General features: G+C 36.0%; 1 protein-coding gene across 7 annotated transcripts in view; it reads left to right on the top strand.

Annotated features, from left to right (window-relative positions):
* Positions 1 to 27,935, top strand: part of USP34 (ubiquitin specific peptidase 34) — a 318,270-nt gene that overhangs the window by 59,512 nt on the left and 230,823 nt on the right. For 4 of the 7 annotated variants that reach the window (XM_077134328.1, XM_077134326.1, XM_077134323.1 and 1 more), the window contains exons 2-3: positions 4,745 to 4,832; positions 14,590 to 15,010. In XM_077134328.1, coding sequence (XP_076990443.1) covers positions 4,745 to 4,832; positions 14,590 to 15,010 — 509 coding nt within the window. Of the gene's footprint in view, positions 1 to 4,744; positions 4,833 to 13,225; positions 13,356 to 14,589; positions 15,011 to 27,935 lie in introns of those variants that run through there. The other 3 variants (XM_077134324.1, XM_077134325.1, XM_077134329.1) reach the window with 2 other exon arrangements.

The raw sequence follows: 27,935 nt of genomic DNA, 5'->3' as shown, positions 1-27,935 counted from the left end.
CCTACAGTTTTTGAATCAGGATTAAAAGAAATGGCTGCCCCCACAAGATTGGATCAGGATTAAAACGTGGCTTTTCTGGGGTACATAATAGCTTCAAACCGGCACATGTAGTTTCCCTTGCATACAGTAGAAAGTTTTTCTTGTGCTGCTCTCAGGACTTTCTGCTTTTCTTCAATAGTTGAGTTTGACTAGTCTGTGTTGTTTGGCCCATGATTTACGTATTTATGTCTTTTATAAGGTTTAATAAGTTTTTCTTAATTATTTCTTGATCCAACTTCCAGATTTTTACTTTTTTGTTCTCCTTGTTTGACACCAGTGATTTTTATATTTGTACACCTTTTGTTGTCCTGTATTTCCCTAAGATCGAGTTCCATTTTTTCCTTTTTTCTTGCCATTTGTTCTTTTGTGTTCTCCTGTTCAGTTGTTCTTCTAGCGTATTAGTCTTCTGTCTACTTCTTCGAATCTGCTATTGTGGGTCTCTAACATACATATCTTTTAAATTTTTAGTTTTTTAAAGTTTTTTTTATCGTGAAAAGTAACATAAACAAAATCAATAAGTTTCAAAGCACACCGCAGTAATTAGTTGTAGAACAGATTGGAGACTATTGTATGGGTTACAGTTCCATAATTTTAGGTTTTTCCTTCTAGCTGCTCAAAACAGTGGAGATATGTTTGTTCTGTTGATCTTTCATCTCTGTGTGATCTGTCATTTTTCTATTTAAGTTTACAGTTCTTCTTTATGCTCTTCTAATGTCAATCTGATATACTTTATTTCTTACGAATATCCTTGAGTAGTTTGTAGTTTGTGTCCCCTCTGGTATTTTAATTTTGTTGTTATGCTGGGCTGTTTCTGCCATGGTCTTACCATGCTTTGTGATTTTGTGTTCTGTCCAGGGCATTTGATTATCTTACTATTGTTGTTTTGCCAAGTGTTTTCCTTCACTTGTCTAAAGTTAGTTTTGTATTTACTTGGATTTGCATTGAAAGTTCCCTTTTGCCCTTGGTTTGTTAGCAATTCCTCACCAAACCTGGGCCTGGATCTCATGTAAGGGGTGCCATTCTACTTGAGGGTCTATTAAAAGCTAGGCATGTGTGCATGGGTATTTCAGTGGTAGAATGCCTGCCTTCCACATGTAAGACCTGGGCTCAAATCTCAGTCCATGCAGGGCCCCCCCCCCCAATAACACACCTTAGCAGTAGCAGGCTCCATTGTCAGGAGACAGCCCAAAATATATTGGGAATGAACTTGAACTGTTTTCCACAAAAGAGTGAGGAAAAAAAAATTACTATGAATAAAGAAATATAGAAAACATATATATTTTTAAATAACAAACTAGGCCAATATGGAGTTTGACAAATAGTACTTACTACTTCTTCCCAGTGGGTGTCACTCCTAAGGTACCTCCTATACTTGGTCCTGCCGGTCCCAGAGTTCAGTGGCTAGCTGAGAAGTTGGTGTGCGTGGCAGGGCATGGCTGCTCCCGGCATGTGATAGTGGGACTGCAAAGCTGATCCTAGTGCCTGGTGGATCCATTGTTCACTGCCCTGATGGGATGATTATTTGTGGCACCTGGTTGGGCAACTGATCCCAGCACCTGGGGGTTAAGATCTTTGGCGGGGATGGCTAAGCACGCTTCTGGGCTCCCCATAGGTGCTGCCAACTGTAGAATGCTGCAGGTTGATTTCCTCAGGCATTAGCTGGGTCGTGCTGGAGTAAAGGGTGAATCAGTTCCCTCGAATCTGCACTTTCCCACGTTCGCTGCCCATCCCCTTGGGCATCATGCCCCAAGAGAAGAGACCCACCCTGCTGTCATTGTCCCGGTCTCCTTGTCCTTCTCCTCCCCATGAAATATTGAAGATCCTCTTTGATCGCTCACCCGCGGGACTGCAATCCTGGTCATTTTTCTCTGTACCTTGCTTTCTGTGGAGCAGGGCTGAATCCTGTCTACCCTTCTCATCGTCCTCCTATTTCTCCTCCTTTTTACCTATAGGTCCTAAGGTTGGTGTTCTAATACAATATATGTATTTGTAGTATAATTGTATGAGTCTATAATAGCACATAGTGTTTTTGTGAGTGTTGAAACTCAGTAAATGACATCGTACTGTTTTTTTTGCAATTTCCCTTTTTTTTTTACCCAGTTTTCAATTTTGCTATTAGACATTTTAATACATGGTGATTTAGTTTACTAACTATCCATATACCTTCTAATGGACGTACTTTTCATCTTATTCATCTCAGTCTATATTCTTCAGACATTCAACTAATATTCTTTTCTTATTTTTTTACATATCCCCTGTATGAAATTTACAATTTTGACTTACATTATATACTTGTGATTTACCCAGGAAAAGGAGATACAAATAATTTGATGTTTTAAACCTTTCTTTAATGTCAGTGTCCAAAAGATATAGTTTGAATTTTGTTCACAAGAAGTAACTTTTGTTTATTGGGCCTAATTCCATTTTTGTTTTATTTTAGCTTATATTTAATGGTATATATACGTTCTAAAAAAGTGATACAGTTTATTAATAAAACCAATCAACATACAATATGAACATTCTTTTTTTATCACATAGTTGTATGTTCATCATGATTGTTTCTTAGAACATTTGTATCAATTCAGAAAAAGAAATAAAAAGAAAACAGAAAAAGAAGTTCATACATGCCATACCCCTTATCCCTCCCATTTATTGATCACTACTGTTTCAGTCTACTAAATTTATTTTGACATTTGTTCCCCTATTATTTATTTTTAATCCGTATGTTTTACTCATCTGTCCATAAGAATAAATAAAAGAAGCATCAGACACAAGGTTTTCACAATCACACAGTCACATTGCGAAAGCTGTAAGTGATAGTTTTGCAAGGCTTAAAATAAACAACTGCAGTCTTGCTGTACACCCAGTTTTCTTTCCTAGAGAGGCAATAACTTTATATTTTATCAGCTTTTATTTTGCCCCCCCAAATGTTACTTCTTTGTGTATAAATAACATGTTTATTTTGTTATTTTTTGATGAATATTTTGACTTCGTCTCTTGACTTCTTCATTGTCATACTTTTCCGTTTTTTTTTCTTTTTCTTTTGTATCAGTATTGTGTTTTTGGTTTTAGAACTATGTAAATATTGTTTAATGCTGTGGTAGGTGGCATGCTTTCATTATTTTTCCTGACTTGTACATTTTTTTCATTCCTATAATTGTTTTTTGTCGTCCTCTGTTATAATTCCTCTGTAAGTTTGAGACTTTAAAGATTATTTTCATTTCTATAAAATGTAAACTACTCTTTAAATTTAGCCCCCCTTTTCTATCATTTTGACACTTTCTTACTTTCAGCGCTTTATTCTTTTACTTCTATTTGAACTAGTGTTCTTGGGGTGATTGTATAGTGATCATCCTAGACCTCTATTTATATTATGCTAGGCACACGTTTTAAACAATAACTTCTCTATCTAGATTGCTTTAATTCTCCCCTTGTTTTAAAAACATGTGATTTCTTAACGTTCCAGTATTAGCTTAAAAATCTCACCTCCTCATTGAGTTCCTTTCTATTCCAGTTTCTAAGGGGACTTATCCTGTACTATTTGCTAACATCACCTTACTTGTTTCTTTCTTGACATTTATCACAATCTCTATATACATTTTTATTCGTTCATCTCTCTTTGTCCTTCCTTTCCATCACTAAATTCCATGAGGCAGGTACTGTCTCTCTGTCTTTACCTGTTGTGTATTGAGTACTCAGCACATACTGTGCTCAATAAGTGCTGAATAAGTAAATGACCACTCTGAGACTCAGTGAAGAATCATAATGCCATGGTTATATATTCTCATTGGCCTTTATTTGTTTATCCTAGGGTTGACAAACTTTGGCCCGTGGGCCAAATTGGTTTAGCCATCTTGTTTTTGTAATATGTTCTTTGTTTATTTATTGTATAGGACTGCTTTGGTGATACAATAACACATATGGCCCAGAGTCAAACTAAAATATCCTTCCAGATTCCTTTCATAGCAGTACGAAATGTATATGAAATGCCAGAATGACAGTTAGGGTTCAGACAGGGAATTGAAGAGGGAATTTACAAGTAAGGGAAATAATTACACAGATGTTGGAGGCTTGAAAGGGCAAAAAGGGAGCCTCCAGGAATCAGGAGGTGATAATAACTACAGGAAGCAGCCAATCTGCCCTGAGGTTGGGAGATAAAGGAAAGAGACTGAAGTTGTCAGACCCTAGTAGCTTATAGGAGAGCTTGGTTAACTAAGAGATGACACAGACCTCAAAGAAGTGATCCTGCCTGACTATTGTCTGTAACTCTAAGAAGGTTCCCATGATGCTGGAGTCAGACATAGCAAGCTAATCAATCTTAGAGCCTTTATGTTTTTGACTTTGTGGAAGATCCTACCAGGGAGCCAGTCGAAAAATGAAAAATGTAACTTGCAGATTTTCAGCCCCAGCATCACAACATATAGAACAGAAGGACGAATTTGGGGCTGAGAAAACCATAGCCAGAATAACCGGAAGAGTGTTTTTCTTTTTTTCTCTATAAAATGTAGCTATAGTCTGTTCTCACATTAGTTATTAATTATATAAATGAATAATTTTTTTTGCGTGTGATGCTGAAAGAGAAATTATATGAAATATTTGCTTTTGTAAATCTAGAGAATAAATTTTGAAAATAAATTTTCAGTATAAGTTTAACATTAATATTCATTTATATTTTTTACAATTCCTTTTTTGTACTTTATTTCAGTATCGGATATAGAAGGTGGTGATGGGTTGCAGCTCAGAAAGGAACATACTCTCAAAATATTTGCTTATATCAATTCCTGGACTCAAAGGTATGCATCTTTAACTATTTTAAAGACTAATTTTGTGAGTCACCTTTTGGATTGTCATTATTTGTCATCACATTTTCCTTTTAGTATATTGGGTACTTTTAGTCATAAAATCACAGTTTATTATGATTAAATTTTCCTTTCTCCTTGTTTACTGATCTCTCATAGTTCTGTTTTTTAAACATGATAATAAACATAAATGTCTTTCTTTCACCTCTCCTTCATTATCTGGGAATGTAGGAATGTTTTGAAATTCTGACGAATATTTACTTTGAGAGATAAATGCATCACCGTTTTGGCAGGGGCCCTCTGATCTTTCTGGAAACTGATGCTGGAGAGTGCTGTGAGTTCTCAGCAAGATTGAGACCTCAACCAGGGGCTCGTGCTGTGAGGGTTCTTGATTCAGTTGTAGGAAAGAATTCAAGGACTAGGCAGTGTGTACAGCCAAAAAGATGATAGTGTAGCGAAAGTGCACGCTCAAAGGGAGTGAGTGTGGCATTCCCCAAAGGAAGAGAAACCCTCTGAGGACAAGATCCCTGCAGTGTAGGACTTGAGGGGATCTTCTCCCTCTGGTTATGCTAATAAGGGATTGATGAGCTATACTTTTCATTCCTTCTTTTCGAGAGATGACTTGAATGAAGGCTATTTGTGCACATACCAAAAGGAACCTCTTGTTAGAGGTTTTAGGGTCACTCCCTCATCTCTTCTCCTTAATCTAATTGCCTCAGAAACCACTTGCTGTTTACTTCTTTTCCATGATGATTATGTATATTTGACTAACTTTAAATAATACCTATATTGAGAACATAGAAAATAAAGCTTTAGTAAATGCAATAGTTGTCTTAATATAAACAAAGTTTTATATCAAGGATCTGCAAATTCCTGTTCCCCAAAGTGATTTTGTCTTGCAGAGAAAAATAATCCTTTTTACCTGTGCGTCTAGTGAGTTAAACTTCTCAGTCCTTCTAAAACAGCATTTGAAGCATTGTTAACAGTAATTAGCTAGCATACCAAATGCGGTGATACATAGTTTAATGTCCTGAGGCACAGTCCAGCTGATCATAAAGGGTTTAGTAGAATGGTGTAATGCCAAACATAACTTGCTATGAAATGTTATCCTTTTTTTTCCTGTAAAAAAAAATAGTAGGTGTATTTACTCCAAAAAGGTTTGTAGGTTTTAGTAACTTTAAATGAGATATTATCATCATTGCATCTCTTTCCTGAGTATCAACCATCTGAATTTCTTTTGATTGATTTAGCAGTGGTGGCTATTCCTTTCATTATGGGAGACATCAGTTGATAGGTTCTTCATGATCCTAATATGTTAACGTTTTAAAATTAATATTAGAAGTCTAAAGAGATTTGCTGAGAAATATCAGATGTGAGTCATAATTTTGAGTTCATTCTAACTATAGCTAGACCACAACATCCTATACTAGAAAAAAACACAGTTGTAATTTCAGGATTTATGGTTATGCCACTGAATAAAACTAAATACAGAGAAATGGAATAATTTCCTAAAGTTTCACCCCTTGGTATTGATAGAGTTGGGTAAGAGTTGCATTTTTTCATTGCTGGTCCACTTTTATCATAGATAATACTTTTAATGCCTACATTATGAATTCTTTTTTATTAATATATTTTTTTTTAAGTTAGAGAAGTAATAAGTTTATAGTAGTTTAAATTAGAGAAATAGGTTTAATTTAGGGAAGTCATATTGGTAGAAAATATCTACTTTCCATATACCACTCCTCTCATTAACACATTGCATTAGAAAGTACTTTTGCAACTGATGTAATAGTTATAATTATACTATTAACTATAGTCCATATTTTAACTTAAGGTTCACTGTTTGCGTTCATATTTTTCATTTAAAAATTTTTTTTCTGGTTACTTATATACAACTTAAAATTTCCCCTTTTAACCACATTAAAATATATAAATCAGTGCTGCTAATTGCATTCACAGTATTGTGCTACCCTCACCATTGTCCATTAACAAAATCATTCCATCACCTCAAGCAGAAATTCTTTGTTAATTAAACATTAACTCCCCATTCCTTACCTTTACTCCTATCCCTGGTGACCTGTATAATTATTGACTCTTCAAATTTACTTACCCTAATTATCTCCTGTTAGTGAGATCATACAATATCTGTCTGACTGTTTGGCTCAACACAATGTATTCAAGTTGATGCAAGTTTTTCCATGTATCAGTACTTTGTTCCTTTCTATGGCTGAATAATATTCTACTATAATTGTATACCACAGTTTGTTTTTCCATTTTTCTCTTGATGGGCATTTGGGTTGCTTCTATAGGTGAATAATTCTATGAATAATGCCACATGAACATAACTGTTAAATATTGGGTTGTCCCTGTTTTCTGTTCTTTTGGGTATATGCTTAGAAGTGAGATTGCCAGGTAATGTGGTAATTCTGTGCTTAACTTTTTGAGGAGTGACCAAACTGTCTTCTACAGGTACAACTTTTTACATTCCCACTGATGACAGTGTTGAGTATCCATGTTTTTCCACATATACATTCTTGATTTTCAGTTTTTGATATAGCCATTCTAGTAGGTATGAAATGATATCTCATGACTTTGATTTGCATTTCCCTGTGGCTAGTGATGTGGAGCATCTTTTTTTTTTTTGCTTTTATTTGCCATTTTTTTATTCTCTTTGGAGAAATGTCAGTTCAGGACTTTTACTCATTTTTCAATTGAATTGTTTGTTTTTGCTCTTGAGTTGGAGTTTAATATAAAATTCTGTATATTAAACCATAGCAGATAGGTGGTTTCAAAATATTTTTTTCCCATTCTATAGATTGTCTTTTCACTTTTGTGACAAAGTCCTTTGTGCAAAAGTTTTTTATTTTGAGGACATCCCGTTTATCTATTGTTTTCTTTCATTGCTTGGCTTTGGGTTTAAAGTCTAAGAAACCATTGCCAAACACAGGTTTCTGGAAATACTTCTCTACATTTTCTTCTAGGATTTTTATATGTAGGTCTTTTATCTATTTTGAGTTGATTTTTGTATATGGTATGAAGTAGGGGTCCTCCTTTATTCTTTTGCTTATGGATGTCCAGTTTTTTAAGCACTATTTATTGAAGATAATATTCTTTGGAACCCTTATCACAAATCAGTTGGTGAATTCATGGGTGTTCAGTGGTAGAATGCTTGCCTTACATGCGGAAGACTCAGATTTGAGTCTTAGACCATACACTGCCCCCCTCCCCCCAAAATCAATTGTTCGTAGATGTGAGGAATTATTTCTGAACTCTTAGTTCAATTCCATTGGTGTATATGTCATTCCTGTGTCAGTACTATGCTATTTGGATTACTGTAGCTTTGTAATAAGTTATAAAATTGGGAAGTGTGAGTCTTCTTTGTCTGATGTTTTTGCCTATTCAGGAACTTTTACCCTTACATATAAATTTGATGGTTAGCTTTTCTGTTTCTGCAAAGAAGGCAATGGAAGTTAACCTGGGATTGTGTTTAATCTGTAAATCGCTTTAGGTAGTATTACATCTTAACAATTAATTAATCTTTCAACCTGTGAACACAGATGTCCTTCCATTTACTTCAGTCTTTTTTTTTAATACAATCTTTCTAATTAATATACCATATACAAAAAAAGCAGTAAACTTCAAAGTACACTTTTTTAAAAAACATTTTTTAGAAATATTTTTATTTTAATTTTTAACTTTTTAAATTGTAAAATATAAGATTACATACAAAGTAAAGAAAGAAAAAAGCACTAACTTTTCTTTTTTAGAAAAAATTCCACAATTTTGTTTTTCCTTCTAGCTGTCCCAACATACTTGAGACTAAACTATCTATGTAATAGATATTTAACACATATTTGTTAAATAACACTTATTTAACTTATTTGTTAAATACTGTGTTCTCTGTTATAACTCCATCTTCTCTGATCCTTCTCCCACTCTTTAGGGATATTTGGGCTCTGCCCAGGCTCTGCCCATTCTAATTTTTTTCATGTTGAAAAGGGGTGTTGACAGTATGGGATAAGATGATGGAACTTTTTGATGTTCTTGGTGGGACTGCCACCTCTGGGTTTCAGGATTTATCTGGCCTAGGAACCATCTGAAGGTTTTAGGTTTCTGAAAATTGAAGTTAGTGTATGAAACTTTTGCAGACCCTCAGATATGAGGCCTGGGTGTTCTTTAGGATTAATAGGAATGATGTTGGTAGGGGTTTGGCAAACTGTAGCAGTTAGCAATATCTAGCTAAAGCTTGCATAAGAGTAGCCTCTAGACTCTATTTGAAGTCTTAATCACTGATACCTTATTTTGTTAAATTTCTTTTCCCTCATTTGGTTGGGAAGGCATTGTCAATTCGGTGGTGCCATGTCCAGGCTCATTCCTCGGAGTCATGTTCCGTGTTGCCAGGGAGATACACCCCTGATGTCATTTTCCACATAGGGAAGAGAATAGTGATTTTACTTGCAGAGTTGAGGTTGGATAGACAGTGAGCAAGAGGTCACATCTGAGCAACAAATGAGGTTCGTTGGAAGTTAACTCTTAAGCATAATTATAAGTAGGTTTAGCTTCTCTGCTGCAGAAAAAAGTTTCATGAGAGCATGCCTCAAGATTGGGGGCTTGGCTTATTAACTTGGGAGCCCTTAGTATTTGAGAGAGTGTCAGAGGTTTACCGAATGGATCCCTTTGATAGTTCCATATGTTTTCTGCAGCCACTCTTGGGACTTTGCTAAGGTCTTTTTATATCTTTTTTTGCATGGACAGGCACCAGAAATCGAATCCAGTCTCCATCATGGCAGGGGAGAACTCTGCCTGCTGAGCCACCGTGGCCTGCCCTGTTTAGGTCTTTTAAAAAATTTCTTTTAGCAATGTTTTGTAGATTTCCATGTGAGAAATAATCAGATGTGAGTCATAATTTTTATGTTATTCTAACTATAGCCAGATCACAACATCCTATACTAGAAAAAACACAGTTCTAATTTCAGGATTTATGGTTGTGCCAGTGAATAAAATTAAATCCAGAGAAATACAATTATTTTCCTAAAGTTTTACCCCTTGGTATTGATGGGGTTAAATTTATTCCTAGCTATTTGATACTTGAAGTTGTTGTTGTTATAAATGGGCTTTTTTTCTTGATTATTTCTTCAGTGTTCATGACCAGTGTGTAGAAAAACTGATATTTGGGTATCCTGTACTTTGCCATTTTGCCATTTATTTATCATCTCTAGTAGCTTTGTTAGGATTTTCTGTGTATAGGATCATGCCATCTTTAAATAAGGAAATTTTTGCTTCTTTCTTTCCAATTTGCATACCTTTGTTTATTTTTCTTGCATACTTGCTCTGGCTAGTACTTCCAGTACAGTTTGATTAACAGTGGTGATGATGGGCCTCCTTGTCATCTTCCTGATTGTAGGGGGAAAGCTTTCAGTCTTTGATCATTGAATATGGTATTAGCATTGGGTTTCTTATATATGCTTTTTATTACGTTGAGAACGTTTTCTTCTGTTCTAAGTGTTTTTATCAGAAAAGAGGTGCTGGATTTTGTCAGATGTCTTTTCTGCTTGATCATGACAACTTTTTTTACTTCATTCTGTTACTGTGGCGTATTGTATTAATTGATTTTCTTGTTGAACTTCCCTTCCATACCTGGGATAAATTCCACTTGATCATGGAGAAGAATTCTTTTAATGTGGTTTTGGATTTGGTTTGCCAGTATTTGCTGAGGATTTTTAAATCTGTATTCATAAAGAATACAGGTGTGTAGTTTTATTCTCTGGTGGTATCGTTTTCTTAATGTCACATTGTATTGAGATATATTCAAACACCATGTAATTGATCCAAAGTATACAATCATTGTCTCACAATATCATCACTTAGTTGTGCAGTGATCAACACAGTAAACTTAAGAATGTTTTCATTATTCCAAAAAGAAAAATAACAAATAGACATAAAAAAGAAAATCCCCAAAATGTGATTCCCCCCATTACTGACCCCTAGTATTAGTGTGGTACATTTGCTACTGTTGATGAAAGAATATTAAGATATTAATGTTAATTATTGCCTATTGTTGGCAATACTTTTTTCCTAATATACAATTTTATTATTAGTTCTTTGTACAAGTGTTGTACATGCGTTGTGGTTCATGAAATCTTATTTATATTGTATTTGTAGTGTTGATAGTAAACATCTTCCTCCACAAGTTTTGCTGTGTTATGTTCCCATGTTTTAATCTCTGTCTTTCCTTCTGCTGGCATACATGACTCTTAACAGCCTTTTCAAACTGTATTCACCTACAGTTCAGCTCTATTACTTATAATCCTAATACGAGCTACTGTTACCTCTTGTGGTATCTATATCTGGCTTTTCGTATGAGGGGGATCATAAATCTCATAAAATGAATTAGGGAACAATTTATATGATTGAAGAGAATTGAGAGTATATTTCTAAACAGAATTTAACAAGTGACCTGAGTAGATGCTTACTCCTATATACAGGACACTGCACAATATTTTGAAAATCCTGTTATTTTTTGAAGTATTTATGGTGTGTTTTCTTTAAAATTGTTAGAGTAAATACTTCTGAAATCCATCATACCATTTAAACTTGTTATTTCTTATGATTCTTTTTGGGTCAGAAATTGATGTCAGGCTAGATAGGCCCTTACCTTTGCAATACCATTCCTCCAAATCAACGTTACTTCATCTATGAAAGATGGCAAAGAACCATGACCAAGAAGAATCAGGCTGTGCACAAAACAAACAGGCCTGGAGGTCTGCCATGGGTGGAGTCTGCATCCCAGCCTCATAGGAACGCTCTTTTTTTTAAGCCCAAGAGAAAATTTTATTTAATCATATTTGAATTTCTGTTCGGTTCCATTTAACCCTCAGGTTTTGTTGTTGTTTTAATTTATTTATTAATTAAAAAACTTAAACCAAATAAAACATCAACAGGAACTCTCTTTAAATACTGCATTTCTGATTAATACTGATGTTTACCTGGTCTTTGAATGTTAGTGCCTGGCTGATTAGTTCATTGCCCAAATCAGTTTTCCACTTTCCCCATCAACAATGCTTTTTCTCACATATACTATCTAGCTGCCTTAAAAAGGAAAAATATAAGAGATAGTCTATATTTTACATACAGGTTTATGTATTGGGTGAGATGTTTTTGTTGTGCTGCTCTGGGCAAAATAAAGAATTCTCTGTTAAAGGTTAAAAAAATGAATTAGGGAGTGTTTTATTTCTTCAGTATTAAGACCTAGTTTGTTCAGGAAAGCTGTTAATTCTTCTTGGAATGTTTGGCAAAATTCCTTTCTTCATGATTGTTTAGTTAATATTATATTGTTTTATTGTATTAAATGGAGGTAAGTTGTTTATTAGTCATTAAAAATTTTTATTATTGAATATTAAACTTACGCTCACTACAGTTAGATAGGCAAAGTCTTGTCAGAGTAGAAGGCATAGGGGTAGGACTCAGAAGAAAATAGGTTAAGCTCAGAGTGATCCAAAATTAAGAATACTATATTAGAATGTATATAAGGTATATGTTTGTGCATTAACGGATTCTTTTATGTAACCTCAATTTATTTCTCATAGCATTCTGTTCTTATTTCAGTAATCTAGTATCTTGCATATGTTTGAGAATAAAAATTGCAGTTAATATTTCCCCCTTCCTACATTTTATCTTTTTCCTCTAAATTGCTTTTACTGTTTGTTCTGCCTTTGGTGATGTAAGTTTTTCTTGAGACTTTTTATCCTTTTTTATATGTTAATGCTTGAGATGGGGCACTTAAAAGCTGATTGAAAGTTCTGTATAGGTTGGACATTTTAGATGATGGCTTGTGCTGTATACTGGTAAGATGCTGAACAGGCTTTCTTAATAGGGGTTAAGTTGGCTTTTGTCCTGGACTGTTCAGATTGATTCTCTTAAGGAATTATCCTTTAGTCTTTAGCTTTGAGTTATGTCAGTCTGGTGGTTGGGCTGGGAAAGATACTTGAGGAGGTTCACCATTGACTGAACTCTTGCTTTCAGTTCTCGTTACTTGCTTTCTTTAGTATCTAGTGTTCCTGTGTTTTTGTTGTTCACTCTGTATATATAGAATAAAGTTGTTTCTCTGGCTCACATAGGAATAGTGTACTGGCTGTCTGGGATGAGTTCTTGAAGGTTTTAACTGTAGCTTTCATTTAGTTCTATTTTCAGTCCCATACTTCATACCTTCCTTCAGAGATACCTCATACCTCTTAACTCCTGAGCCTTTCCAGTGTTCTGTAGGGGCGAATCTTTCCTTTTTTGTTGTTATATCCCTTTGTTGCTACTTCCAAGTTTATTTCTTCCCTCCTTTTTTACCATCCAAAATTTGTTGACATGTCATCTTTTCTTTATTTTTTTCCCTTTAGTTTACTTGCAGAAGGGTTTGGAACAGAGCAGAGATAAGTTTATTTGTAAAATCCAGCTGGGCTTAACTGAAGCTGATGTTTTTATTAAGAAAATTAATAAAAACAACACCTCACCCCCCCCGCCAGCATTGTGAGTATGGTTTGTAGAGTGAAATAGGATATTGAGAATTTGTATACCTAGACTTTCAGAAGTGAACATAATACAGTATATAATTTGTTTGCAAGTTTTTAGTGGAGATCTCGGTTCTTTCTCATTTGAGCCTCTTCCCAGCCTGTTTGAGTGTGCTTATAACATGACATCTCACTTCCCCCAGAGTGAGTGACCCAAATAAGAGCAAAGCAGAAGTGGCTGTATCTTATGACCTACTCCTGGATGTCATACATTTTATTTCCACAACATTCTATTCATTAGACTACTATTCAGTAATTCTGGTCCATATTCAAGTACAATTGGGCTTCACATTTTGGAGAGAGGAGTATCATAGAATTTGTGGCCATAGCTCAAATCCATCATACCAGGAAAGATAAAATTATTTAAACATTCAGGGAGCTGGTGATCTATATTTGAAATACAATGTAGATGTTTTGATAATATTGCTAGGTGCAGATTATAAGTAATAGTTGTTTAACTATCATCCATCATTGTATACAAATATTGGAAACATTTTTTGTTGTGTGTATGCATATGTACTATTTATTTTTGATTCATCAGACCCTTATGATTATCTCTAACATCTAGGCATTGTGTTACTCAGTGAGCATGCCTAAGAGAACTAGATTTGTGTGTAATGCTTCTTGACTCTCATTTTTATTTAATTTTTTATTGGAGCTGATGTGTATGTGTGTGTGTTCCTAATGCTGCCTACTTGAATAGGGTCAGGATGGCCTTCCCCAGTAGCATTAAGCAAATTATGATTAATTTGAAAATGTAGCTATTTCATCAGTAAAGCTAGCTGTTCAATAAAACCAGCTGACTTTATTGATGAGGTATTTTATAATAGCCAATTTCCTTATATTTACTAAACAGATATTGAGTACTTAGTTCATGGAGAAGCAAAGAAATATGCCACAAGTTTTGTAATGAGTCGCTTCTTTATAGGACAGATAAACACATAACACAAAACTAAGGATGTAGTTATAAACCTCATGTGACAACTTTATACTAAATACCAGTTGTTGCTGTGATGCTATTTTTATAAGTTGTTATGGTGCTACTCTGGCAGGAAAGAGGAGATAACTGAAGTTTAGGGAAAAAAAAGTATTTTAATATTTGCTTATTGGCTTTTGTGTATTACTTAAGTAGAAAAATATAATTGTTGCCTCTCTGGGAAGCATTTATTTATTAATTTTTTTTTCTCTGATAGGCAATGTCTGTGCTGCTTCAAGGAATATAAGCATTTGGAGATTTTTAACCAAGTAGTTTGTGCACTTATTAACTTAGTGATCGCCCAAGTTCAAGTGCTCCGGGACCAGCTTTGTAAACATTGTACTACCATTAACATAGACTCTACGTGGCAAGATGAGAATAATCACGCGGAAGAACCATTGACTATAGAAAAAGAGTGTAATGATGGAAGTGCAGAAAGACAAAAATCAATAGACAAAAAATCAAACTCTACGAGAATTTGTAATCGGACTGAGGAGGAATCTTCAACGGGTTCTGATCCTTTTAGTTTATGGAGTACAGATGAAAAGGAAAAACTCTTACTATGTGTGGCAAAAATTTTCCAAATTCAGTTTCCCTTATATACTGCTTACAAACATAACACTCATCCTACTATAGAGGTATGTAAAAAAATGTATTTTGAATTTTAGGTAATACCCAAGTGATAGTTTGGCAGTCTGTTTCTCACATATGAATAAATAGGAACTCAGTTATTGCCAATGGAAAATGTTATAAAAATCACTACTTCTAACAAAATTAATCCAGTTTTCTTCAGAACATTTCTGTAACAGTTTGTGTTGAACATTTGCTCAGTAAACTCCTATTATGGAAAATTTTGTAAACTGAACTCATAAAAATTCAGATAGTTTGTTATTGATTTAAACATTTTGGTGCTATAGATCTATTCTGTACTTTATTGTGAGTTTAAAAAATAATTCTTGAGGAAGAAGAAGCACTTAATTCTGAAGCTCATTCTTAGAAACAAAACAGAATTTAGAAATCATTTTGTCAAGAAATAACAAATTATCTGGGGGGTGCGAGGGTAGTTCATTGGTAGAATTCTCGCCTGCCATGCAGGAGACCCGGGTTTGATTCCTGGCGCATGTACTTCCCCCCAAATCAAACAGGCAAAGATAGAAAGAAACAAAAACCAAACAAGCAAAAATTCAACAAATGGTACTGGGATACACACATGGAAAAAGAACGAAATGTGACCCTACCATATAACATATCTAAAAAAAAAAAAATAAGTTATCTTTAGTTTTTTTTTAATTGGGAAATATATATACAGAATAAGCGATAAATTTTTAAGTACATTTTAACAAGTAGTTCATAGAGCAGATTTTAAAGTTTGGTATGGGTTATAGTCCACGATTTTTTGTTTTTTCTCCTTGCTGCTCCAAGGCACTGGAGACCAAAAGAAATACCAATATGATTCAGCAGTCATACTCATTTGTTAAATCCTATCTTCTCCATTATACCCTTCCTTTTAAAATAGCATATATACCTAAAAGCAATAAATTTCAAAGTATATCACAATTAGTTTTAGAACAGATTTTAGAGTTTGGTATGGGTTACAGTTCTACAATTTTATGTGTTTATTTCTAGCTGCTCTAAGATACTGGGGGCTAAAAGAAGTATCAGCATAAAAATTCAGCTCATGCTCATTTGTGAAATCTGACTGTTTCTGTATAACTGCACCATCACCTTTGATCTTTCTCCCACTTTTTAGGGATATTTGGGCTATGGCCAGTCTAACTTTTTATATTGGAAGGGGCTGTTGATAATATGGGATACGGGGATGGAACTAGTTGATGTTCTGGAAAGGCTGACCCCTCTGTATTTCAGGATTATCTGTTTCAGGGACCTCTCTGGAGGTTGTAGGTTTTAGAAAGTTAATCTGAGTGCATGGAACCTTTGTAGAAACTTATATAGTGCCCTAGGTATTCTCTAGTACTGGCAGGAATGGTTTTGGTTGGGGTTTGGCAAGTTATGGTAGGTAGCAATGTCTAACTGAAGTTTGTGTAAGCAACCTCCAGTGTAGCCTCTCAACTCTAGTTGAACTCTCTCAGCCACTGATACCTTATTTGCTAACACTTCCTTCCCCCCTTTTTGTCAGGATGATGTTGTTGATCCCACAGTGCCAGGGCCAGGCTAAGGCTCATCCCTGGGAGTCATCTCCTGCACTACCAGGGAGACTTTCATCCCTGAAAGTCATGTCCCATGTACGGAGGGTGGGGGTGGTGTGTGGGCAATGGTTTCATTTGCACAGTTGGGCTTAGAGAGAGAGAGGCCACATCTGAGCAGCAAAAGAGGTCCTCTAGAGGTGACTTTTAGGCATGCCTATAGGTAGGCTAAGCATCTCTGCTACATAATATAAGCTTCGTAAGAGCAAGCCTCAAGATCAAGGGATTGGGTGACCCTAATGTTTGGCACAACATCTGGGGTTTCCCTCTTGGTAAATTTTAATAGTTCCATAATTTTTCTCCCATCTCTTAAGTGACTTTGCCAGTACTTATTGATTATCTGCTTAATATACTATGGGATGTATCCAGACATTAAATTAACCTATACAAGATTAAAGGCTCTCATTTTTATTCTGGGCTCTTCTGTATTTGGGTTGTTTAAATGATCTATCCAGACAGGTTGAGTTAGATTATGTGCTATAGAAAATTGAGGTTCTGGACATAATAAAACTCTCTTTCTTCTCAAAGAGTAAGTGAAGTTCTAAAATACAGTCAGTGTCTTCTTTACTGCTGTATTCTGAATTACCTTAATCCTGACCTGATCGGCTTCATTCCAGGTTATACATATATAAAACAGCTCCTCAGATCCCAGAAATAAAAACTACCACTCCAGACTAAAATGTGATTGCTATAAGAGCTTGCAGTCTAGGCCCCAGTTTTCTTATAAGTATTTTCTAAAAGGGATCATACAATATTTACTCTTCTGTTTGTGGCTTATTTTGCCTCACCGAATGTCCCATAGGTTCATTCACAAAGTTGCATGCCTCACAACTTGGTTCCTTTTTGTAACTATACTGTGTTTGATCACATGTTTATACATATGCAGATCTTCTTGTCAGTGCATTTTTCAGCCACCTCATCTACTGGGCCTCATGTATAATGTCCAAAGTCAGCAGTCCATTAACACTCTCAATTTCAGATGATTTCATTGCCCCAAGGAAAAATAAACACACCCTTACCAAATAGAAAATTCAAACCTCCCCCTTACTCTTGTCCCTCCCCCCATTATAAATCCCTGGTATTGCTGTGGTACTGTTGATATTTTCCTGTTTAGCATAGCCCATAGCATGCAATAACATTTTTCCTCCTATACCCCTAAATTATGCACTCTTCCTGCAAGATTCATACCTTTGCATTAGTTCACGCAAGAACTTACTTATATTTGTAGTGTTAGTGGGACACATGAGTCTATACAAACCTTTTCAATTATGTTCACCTTTAATATGGTGATATTCTATATAGACCCACTAATAAACTGCCTTCACTTCTATCTATTTCCTTAGGTTCAACCTCATTAGCAAACTGTCCACCTATTTCAAGCTTCTGTGTATCTCTAGGTCCCCTATATTCTGTATTATAAGCCTCTGATTTTACATTTACCTGGTCATAAAAGTGTAATTATACAGTATCTGTCCTTTTTTGTCTGGCTTATTTCACTCAGCATTATGTCCTCAAGGTTCAGCCGTCTTGTCATGTGGTTCAGGATGACATTTAATCTTAATTGCTGCATAGTATAGTCCATATGTATATACCACATTTTGTTAATTCACTTGTCTTTTGATGGGCACTTGGATTGTTTTCATCTTTTGGTGATTGTAAATAGTGCTGCTATGAGCATTGGTATGCACATCTCTGTGTCACTGCTTTCAGCTCTTCTGGGTATATACTGAGTAGTGGTATTGCCACATTATAGGGCAACTTGATACTTAGTTTTCTAAGGAACTTCCAAACCATCTTCCATAGTGGCTATACCATTACACATTCTCCCCAGCAGTGCATAAGTGTCCCAACTTCCCCACATCCTCTCCAACATTTGAGTTTCCTGTTTATTTAATAGCAGCCACTCTTGGTGTGAGGTGGTATCTCATTGTAGTCTTGATCTGCATTTCCCTTACCGCTAATGAGAATGAGCATCTTTTCATATTCTTTTTAGTCATCTGCATTTGCTCTTTTGAAAAAATATATATTCACATCTTTATCCTGCTTTTATCATTGGGTTGCTTGTTCATTTGTCATTGAGTTGTATAACTTCTTCATGTATGCAGGATATCAAACCTTTATCCTATGTGTGATTTCCAGATATTTTTTCCCATTGAGTTGACTGTCTCTTCAGCTTTTTGACCAAGTCTTTTGAGACCAGAAAGCGTTTGATTTTGAGGAGTTCCCATTTATATATTCTTTTCTTTTCTTGCTTGTGCTTTGGGTGTGAAGTTTAAGAAGCTATGTCCTATTAGTAGGTCTTGAAGATGTTTCCCTACATTTTCTTCTAGGAGCTTTATGATACTGGTTCTTATATTTAGGTGTTTGATCCAGTTTGAGTACATTTTTTGCATAGGGTGTAAATTAAGTGTTCTCTTTCATTTTTCTGGCTATTGATACTCAGTTCTCCCATGCCCATTTATTTTTTTTTTTTTAAATTTTATTGACAAAACAGCATGCAAACACAAACATTCTTAACATACAAATATTCCATAAATGGTAGACAATCAATCACTCACAATATCATCACATAGTTGTATATTCATCACCATGGCCATTTTTTAGAACATTTGCATCACTCCAGAAAAAGGAATAAAAATTAGAAGTAAAAACATACCCTTTACCCCTCCCTCTCATTGACCACTAATATTTCCATCTGCCCCATGTATTTTAACTTTTGTTCTCCCTGTTATTTATCTATATTTTTTACTCATCTGTCCATACCCTAGATAAAGGAAACACCAGATGCAAGGTTTTCAGAATCACATAGTCACATTATTATATCTTCCTACAGTCATCTTCAAGAAACAAGGCTACTGGAGCACAGCTCTACAGTTTCAGGTGCTTCTCTTTAGACACTCAAATATACCATAAACTGAAAAGGGATATCTATATAATGCATAAGAATAACTTCCAAGATAAATCTTGCCTCTGTTTGAAACCTCTCAGCCACTGATGCTTTATTTTTTCTCATTTCTCTCTTCTCCTTTTGATCAAGAAGTTTTCTCAATCCCTTGATGCTGTGTCCCAGCTCATCATGGGATTTCTGTCCCATGTTGCCAGGGGAATTCACACCCCTGGGAGTCATGTCCCACGTAGGTGAGAAGGGCAGTGGGTGTCTTTGCCATGTCAGCTTATAGATAGAGGGCACATCTGAGCAACAAAAGAGGTTCTCTGGGGATGACTCTCTTAGGACTAATTTTAGTAGACTTAGCCTGTCCTTTCCAGGAATAAGTTTCATAGAGATGAACCTCAAGATTGTCCATGCTCATGTATTGAATAGATTTTTTTGTCCCAGTTCAGTGATTTTAGGTGCCTTCTCAAAAATCACTTTACCATAGATTTGGTGGTCTATTGCTGCATTCATGATTTAAGTCCATTGGTCAATACTTCTGTCTTTGTGCCAGGACCATGCTGTTTTTGACCAGTGTGACTTCATCATAAGTTTTAAAATCAGGGAGTGTTAATCCTCCCACTTTGTTCTTCTTTTTAGGATGCTTTTAGCTATTTGGGTTCTCCTTCCCTCCAGGTGAATTTGGCAGCTAGCTTTTCAAAGTACATTGTTAGAATTTGGATTGGTACTGCGTTGAATCTGTAGATCAGTTTGGAAAGAACTGACATCTTAACAAAATTTAACCATCTTATCCATGAGCAGGGAATGTCTTTCTTTTATTTATTTTAGCAGTGTTATGTAGTTCTCTATGTACAGGTCCTTTACATCCCTATGAAGTTCATTCCTAGATACTTGATTCTTTTAATTGAGTATTTTTTTGTTAATTGACTCCTTAGTTAGGTCATTGTTTGTGGTTAGAAGCATTACTGATTTCTTTTTTTGCATGGGCAGGCACCAGAAATTGAACACGCGTCTCTGGCATGGCAGGCAAGCATCCTGCCACTGATGGTTTTTGCACATTAATTTTATAACCTGCCACCTTGCTGAATTTATTAGCTCACATAACTTTGTTGTAGATTTCTCAGAAATTTTTTAATACTTTACTTGCAAATAATGAAAGTTGTATTTCTTCCTTTCTAATTTTGATGCTGTCTATTTCTTTTTCCTGCCTGATTGCTCTCGCTCGAACTTCTGATACAATGTTGAATAATAGTGGTGACAAAGGGCATCCTTGTCTCGTTCCTAGTCTTAGGGGGAAAGCTTTTAGTCTCTCTCCATTGAGTATGATTCTGGCTTTCAGTTTGTCATATATACCTTTTATCATATTGAGGAAGTTAACATTTGATTCCTACCTTTTAAAGTGTTTTTATCAGAAAAGGATGTTGCATTTTGTCCAGTGATGTTTCAGCATCAATTGAGATGATCATGTGATTTTCCCTTTTGATTTGTTAATGTGCTATATTACATTAATTGATTTTCTTGTTTGAACCATCCTTACCTGCCTGGTATAAGCCCCACTTAGTTGTGGTGTATACTTCTTTTAATGTGCTGTTGGATTTGATTTGCTAATATTTTGTTGAGAATTTTTGCTTTTATGTTCATTAGGGGGATTGACCTGTAGTTTTCCTTTCTTATAGCATCTTTACCCCAGTGGTTTTGGTATTAAGTGATGCTATCTTCATAAAATGAATTAGTGTTTCTTTTTCCTCAGTTTTTTGGAAAAGTTTGAGCAGGGTTGGTGTTATTCTTACTGGAATGCTTGATAAAATTCCCCCGTGAAACCATATGGTGCTTAGCTTTTTTTTTTGTAGGAAGGTTTTTGATGAGTGTGAATCTCTGTACAGGTGATTGGTTTGTTGAGATCTTCTCTTTCTTCTTGAGTCAGTGTAGCTGGTTTGTTTGTTTCCAGGAATTTGTCCATTTCATTTAAATTGTCTAGTTTGTTGGTGTATAATTGTTCATAGTATCCTCTTATTTTTTTTTATTTTTTCAGGGTCTGTGGTAATGACCCCCTTCTCATTTCATATTTTGTTTATTTGCATCTTCTCTCATTTTTCTTTGTCAATCTTGCTAGTGGCCCGTCAATTTTATTGATTTTTCTTGAAGAACCAACCTTTGGTTTTATTCTTTCTATTGTTGTTTTGTTCTTCCAGTTGTTTTACTCTGCTTTTATCTTTGTTATTTCTCTTCTTCTATTTTCTTTGGAGTTACCTTGCTGTTCTTTCTCAGGTTCCTCCAGGTGAGCAGTTAAGTCAATTTTTGTTGTGAAAAACAAATTTTTTTAAATTGTTTTTATTGTGAAATATAACATATATGTGAAAAAGCAATGTATTTCCAAGTACATTTTTAGCAAGTAGTTATAGAACGTGTTTTAAAGTTTTGTATGGGTTATAGTTCCATGATTTTTTGTTTTTTCTTCTTGTTGCTCTTAGACACATTGATATTTGTGTTGGTCTCCATTGTCTTTGTTTTATTTTGATATTTACATTTAAGGCAATAGATTTCCCTCTCAGCACAGTGTTTGCTGCATCCTATAAGTTCTGATATGCTATATTCTTGTTTTCATTAGTCTCCAGATAGCTACTGATTTTTCTAGCAATTTCTTCTTTGACCCGCTCATTGTTTAAGAGTATGTTATTTAATCTCCATATGTTTGTGAAAGTTCTTGTTCTTTGGTTATTGATTTCCAGTTTCACTCCATTGTGATCAGAGAAAGTGCTTTGAATAATTTCAGTGTTTTTAAAATTGTAAAGACCTGTTTTGTGCCCCAGCCTATGTTCTGTCATGGAGAATGTTCCATGAGCACTAGAGAAAAGAATGTATATCCTGGTGTTTTGGGGTGTTATGATCTATATATGTGTCTGTTAGGTATAATTCATTTATCAGATTGTTTAAGTTCTCTACTTACTTGTTGATCCTCTATCTGGTGGTTCTGCCTATAAAGGAGAGTGGTGTATTGAAGTCTCCTACTATTGTTAAAACGTCTATCACTGACTTCAGTTTTGTCATTATCTGTCTCATGTAATTAGGAGGTCCTTGATTGGGAGTATGCGCATTTAACATTGTTATTTCTTCTTGGTGAATTGTCCCTTTCATTAATATATAGTGTCCTTCTTTGTTTCTTATGATGTCTGTAGATTTAAAGTTTATTTTTTCTGATATTAATATAGCTACTCATGCTTTGTTTTGGTTACAGCTTGCGTGGAGCATCCTTTTCCATCCTTTCACTTCAATCTATTTGTATTTTTGTGTCTAAGATGAGTCTCTTGTAAGCAGTGTGTAGCTGAATTATAGTTCTTAACCTATTCTGCAAATCTTTATCCTTTAATTGGTAAGTTTATTCTGTTAAGAAGTCTATTTTATAGCAATAACTTTGCATGTTTTGAGTCTATCTTCTTATCTTTGGATTTTATTCGTCAGATATATATGTTCTTTTCCTTCTTTCTCTTTTTATCCTTTAGATTACTCTTACTGGTACTCTTCAATTCTGTGCCATCTTCCAGGCCTCCTTCATCTGTCTTTTTTTTCCTGTTGGCAGAACTCCCTTTAGTGTTTCTTGTAGCACTGGTCTGTTGTTGACATATTCTATCAGCCTTTGTTTGTCAATGAAAATTTTAATCCTTCTCTCAGTTTCGAAGGACAGTTTGGCTGGGTACAGAATTCTTGGCTGGAAGTCTTTCTCTTTCAGGTTTTTAAATATGTCATACCACTGCCTTTTTGTCTCCATGGTGCCAGTTGTGCAGTCCAAACTCAGTATGATGTAGTTTCCCTTGCGTGTCATAGATTGTTTTTCTCTTGCCACTTTCAGGATTTTCTGCTTCTCTTCACCATTTGGCATTCTGATTTGTATGTGTCTTGGAGAAGCCCTATTTGAATTTATTCTATTTGGAGTTCAATGGGCTTCTATAATTTGCTTATTTATGTCTTTTATAAAGTTTGGGAAGTTTTCCCCAGTTCTCCCTCTGGGACACCGATGATACTTAATATTTGCCTGCTTTGGTTTGTCCATCAGTTCCCTGAGATCCAATACAAATTTTTCCATCTTTTTTGTCATTTCTTCTTTTGTGTGTTAAAAAAACAATTGTCCTGTCCTCTAGTTTGCTTATTCTTTCTTCTGCCTCTTCAAATCTATTATTGTGTCTCTCGAGTATTTTTTTGATTTGGTGTACAGCATCTTTAATCTCTGTGATGCCTGCTATTTTTCTATTCATTTTTTTTTCTTTGAGAAATATATTTATTGAAGTAGGAATGATTACAATAAATTGTTCAGAAGGCTACAAAATTATATGTGCAGAGTAAGCATATTTTTAAATGAAATTATATGCATATTAAAAGAACTTGGAAACCAATTACCAAAATGTTAAAATAGCCATCTTCAGGTAGTAGGATGAGTCATTTTTGCTTTTCAGTATTTTCCAGTATTGAGCATGTATCGCTTTTATAATGTATAAACCAACAAACCTGTATATGAGGACTAGAAAGATGAATTTTATAACAAGGAACTGTGAAAATGAATAGTAGGAAATAGTGAGAGAGTTTTTAGATATTTCCAAGCCAAATAATGGGAAAGGTTGTCATAATGCTGCTTGACAAGAACTTTTTAAAAAATTTTTATTAATAAAACCATTCAACATAAAATATGAGCATTTTTCTTTTATCACATAGTTGTATATTCATCATCATGATCATTTCTTAGAACATTTGCATCAATTCAGAAAAAGAAATAAAAAGAAAACAGAAAAAAATTCATACATACCGTACCCCTTACCCCGCCCTTTCATTGATAGCTAGCATTTCAGTCTACTAAACTTATTTTAACATTTGTTCCCCCTATTATTTATTTTTAATCTGTATGTTTTACTCATCTGTCCATAAGGTAGATAAAAGAAGCATCAGACACAAGGTTTTCACAATCACACAGTCACATTGCGAAAGCTATGTCATTATACAATCATCTTCAAGAAACATGGGTACTGGGACGCAGCTCTACATTTTCAGGCAGTTCCCTCCAGCCTCTCCATTACGCCTTAACTAAAAAGGTGATATCTATTTAATGTGTAAGGATAACCTCCAGAATAACCTCTCGACTCTGTTTGGAATCAAATTCATTTTTTATGCTCTTCTAGGGTCTTCTTGATCTTCTTTATGTCATTGGTCATCCCACTGATTTTATTTAGTAGTTATATGGACATCTTTAACTAGTTATTCCAAAGTCTTTGTCTCCTCTGGTGTTTTAATTTGGACGTTAGACTGGGCTATATCTGTCTGCATTTTCACATAGTTAGTGATCGTCTGTTGTGTTTGCGGCAGGTAAATTTCTTGATAGGTTTACTTTGTATATTGATTTCCTTCAGTAGTCTAAAGCTTTGTTTGTGTGACTGGTATGGAGTAGGATGTGGGCTTGAGCAGGGCCACAACAGCGCGGTGATGGCTTGTGGTGCAGTATGTGCATGGGGTGGGGACTTTACACTGGTGGCTGTGAGCATGGGGTGTGGATTCTGGGTTGTGGATGTGAGGTAAGGGGGCTGTGTGGGCAAGTTTCAATTCAGGCAGGCCTTGGAGCACAGGAGCATGGTGTGGCTTGGGGGCACAGAGGTATGGCATACAGGAGGCAGATGTTGGGGCTTAGTTGTTGGGCATGCGTTGATCTACTCATCCAGGCCATACTCAGGGCCTGCCCCCAAGATCCACACAACGGCACAGCCACATCCTTCCTGCTGGGCTTCCTCAACCTATCCTATTCCACCATTTTCCCAGAAGTCCTAATTACTAGAAGTCCTAGTTTCAAATAATAGAATTTTCTTTTGTAAGGCAAGTGCTTGACTCTTTCCATTAGTGGTATTTTTACAAGCCTTTCTAAGAGTTTAGTAACCCACTTTAGAATTATTTAGACAGTGAGATTTCTTTCTGGACACGGTGGAAATTGAGACACTTACCACGGGGCTGGTATGTGAACAGAATACAGGTGGACACATGAGACGTGTAGGTTGTGCATGTCAGGGTGTGAGGTACAGGGCACATTCGTTTGGGCAGAGGGAGGTTGGGGTGCAGAATGTCATTGCACAGGGGAAGGGTCCAGGGGGCCAAGATGCAGATGCTTGAGTGTGTAGGGGTGGGGCACGGGTTGTGGAGGTTGTGGACATGTGTTGGGTGGGTGATGATGGGTGGACAGGGTTCTGGCACAGAGCTGCACTTCCAGGGGTGGCATGGGTTAGGGGAACCTGCTTGTGCAGGATGGAGATTATGTGGCACAGATGTGCCTGAGGGCACCTACTGGGTATAGGAGAAGGGCACTTGTGCTTGGGGGTGGGGCAAGGGTGTGTGTGTGTGTGTGTGTGTGTGTGTGTGTGTGTGTATGTGCTTAGTTGTGGGGTGGGTGCAGGCTTCAAGAGGTTCGTGTATGGATATGTCGGTGCCCAGCAGGAAGGATGTGGCTGTGCCGTTGTGTGGATCTTGGGGGCAGGCCCTGGGTATGGCCTGGATGAGTAGATCAACGCATGCCCAGAGCTGAGAGGGCATGGCATGAATGGATGTGTGCCTTCAAGAGGCAGTGAGGGAGAGGTGGGAGTTGAGGGGCTCTTTGTTGGTATGTGGGTCTTGGGAGAGAAGGGGCAAGACTGCTTGTGCAGAGAGGTAGGTTGGGCTTGGACAGGCTCGCTCACATGGGAAGATGGGTGTGGTGTGGGGATGTGCAATCACGGAAACAGGGCAGGGGTGCTTGGAGCATGATTGTTAGGGCAGGTGATGGTGTTCAGATACGTGGGATGTGGAGGGAATCACAGGTTTTGGGGCAGGAGCAATGTGTGTGTGGGTAACACATTCAAGGAACATGGCTTAACTTACTTCCTTGTCCCCGTCTCCGTGATTGTGCACTCCTGATGGTTCCAGGCCTCTATCTGGAAATGGATGTACTAGGCTGTCTGCACTAGCTGGCTGGCCTCTGACTTTCTGCATCTTAATTCTTGCAGTTTTTCAACCAGGGCCTCTCTTTGTGGTTAGAAAACCCTCTCAGGTCACTTACATCCTGGAATCTCTCTTCCTGTCTGTTTTTTTGCCCCTTTTCTAGCCGTTCTGTGGAGCAGGGGCACACCTCAACCTATCCTATTCCACCATTTTCCCAGAAGTCCTAATTACTAGAAGTCCTAGTTTCAAATAATAGAATTTTCTTTTGTAAGGCAAGTGCTTGACTCTTTCCATTAGTGGTATTTTTACAAGCCTTTCTAAGAGTTTAGTAACCCACTTTAGAATTATTTAGACAGTGAGATTTCTTTCTGGACACGGTGGAAATTGAGACACTTACGTGGTACATCAGTGCCGCAGGAGGGCGAAAGTAGAAGCTGTTAAAGCTTCTTAAAGTCCAGCCTCTGGAATCTCACAGTGTTGCTCCTGCCAGATTTGTTGATTGAGACAACTTGTAAGAGCAACCCATATTTAAAGGCGTGAGGAAGTTGACTCTATCTCTGGATAGGAGAGGCACGTTTAATCGCAAAATTAGTGCATGCTGGATTGGGAAGAGTTGTAGCCAATGAAGAATCTACCACATGATGTTTTTAAAAAGTTTGCCTGCTTTCTCCAACTTATTTTCTGTCATCTCCATACTTCTAGAAGACTTCTGTTTCTTTATTGAGAAAACAAATTTTCTTTAAAAGAGTATATTTTCACATTGAATTGAGATTGCAGGAAAATATACCCCAGAAGGTGGATATTTTCCCTGTTAGAATTTCCCGTAAGAATATTTTAAGTCAGACTGTTCTCCATCTTTTAGAATTCTCAGCCTACCTTCCCACATAGAAACCTTTTAAGGAATCTCTTACATCACATAAGATACTTAATTAAACGTTCTGAAAAGTGTTATCTCAGAATCCTTTTTTTCAGTGAAAAGTAAAAGGGGATCAATTTGTGTGACTTTTTAAAAAATTATTCCTAAGAACATCATATGAATAGTGTTTTAATGTCTTAAATTGGAAATTGAAATATGCTGGAAATAATTTGGTTAGGGACCTAAATATATGGAATTCATTCAAAGTTCCTTAGAAACTTTTTTTTTAAGTGGGTAGGCACTGGGAATTGAACCCAGGTCTGTGGCATGGCAGGCCAGAACTCTACCTGCTGAGCCACTGTGGCCTGTCCATCTTAGAAACATTTTATACTACTTAAAAACTTTTTTTTCAAAACAGTTATTGTGGTAGCATATATATAACAAAATTTGCCTTCTTAACCATTTTATAAATAGAATCGTACAATATTTGTCCCTCAGTGTCTGCCTTATTTTACTCAACATAATGTTTTCAAGGTTCATCCATGTTGTACCATGTATCCGAGTTTCATTCTGGTTTTTTTTTTGGATGATTAATATTCCATTGTGTGTTTATACCACACTTTGTTTATCCATTCGTCGGTTGATAGGTATTTGGGTTGTTCTTCCTT

Source organism: Tamandua tetradactyla, chromosome 17, assembly GCF_023851605.1.
Source record: "Tamandua tetradactyla isolate mTamTet1 chromosome 17, mTamTet1.pri, whole genome shotgun sequence".
Taxonomy (NCBI): domain Eukaryota; kingdom Metazoa; phylum Chordata; class Mammalia; order Pilosa; family Myrmecophagidae; genus Tamandua; species Tamandua tetradactyla.
This window is presented reverse-complemented; position numbering and strand designations above follow the sequence as displayed.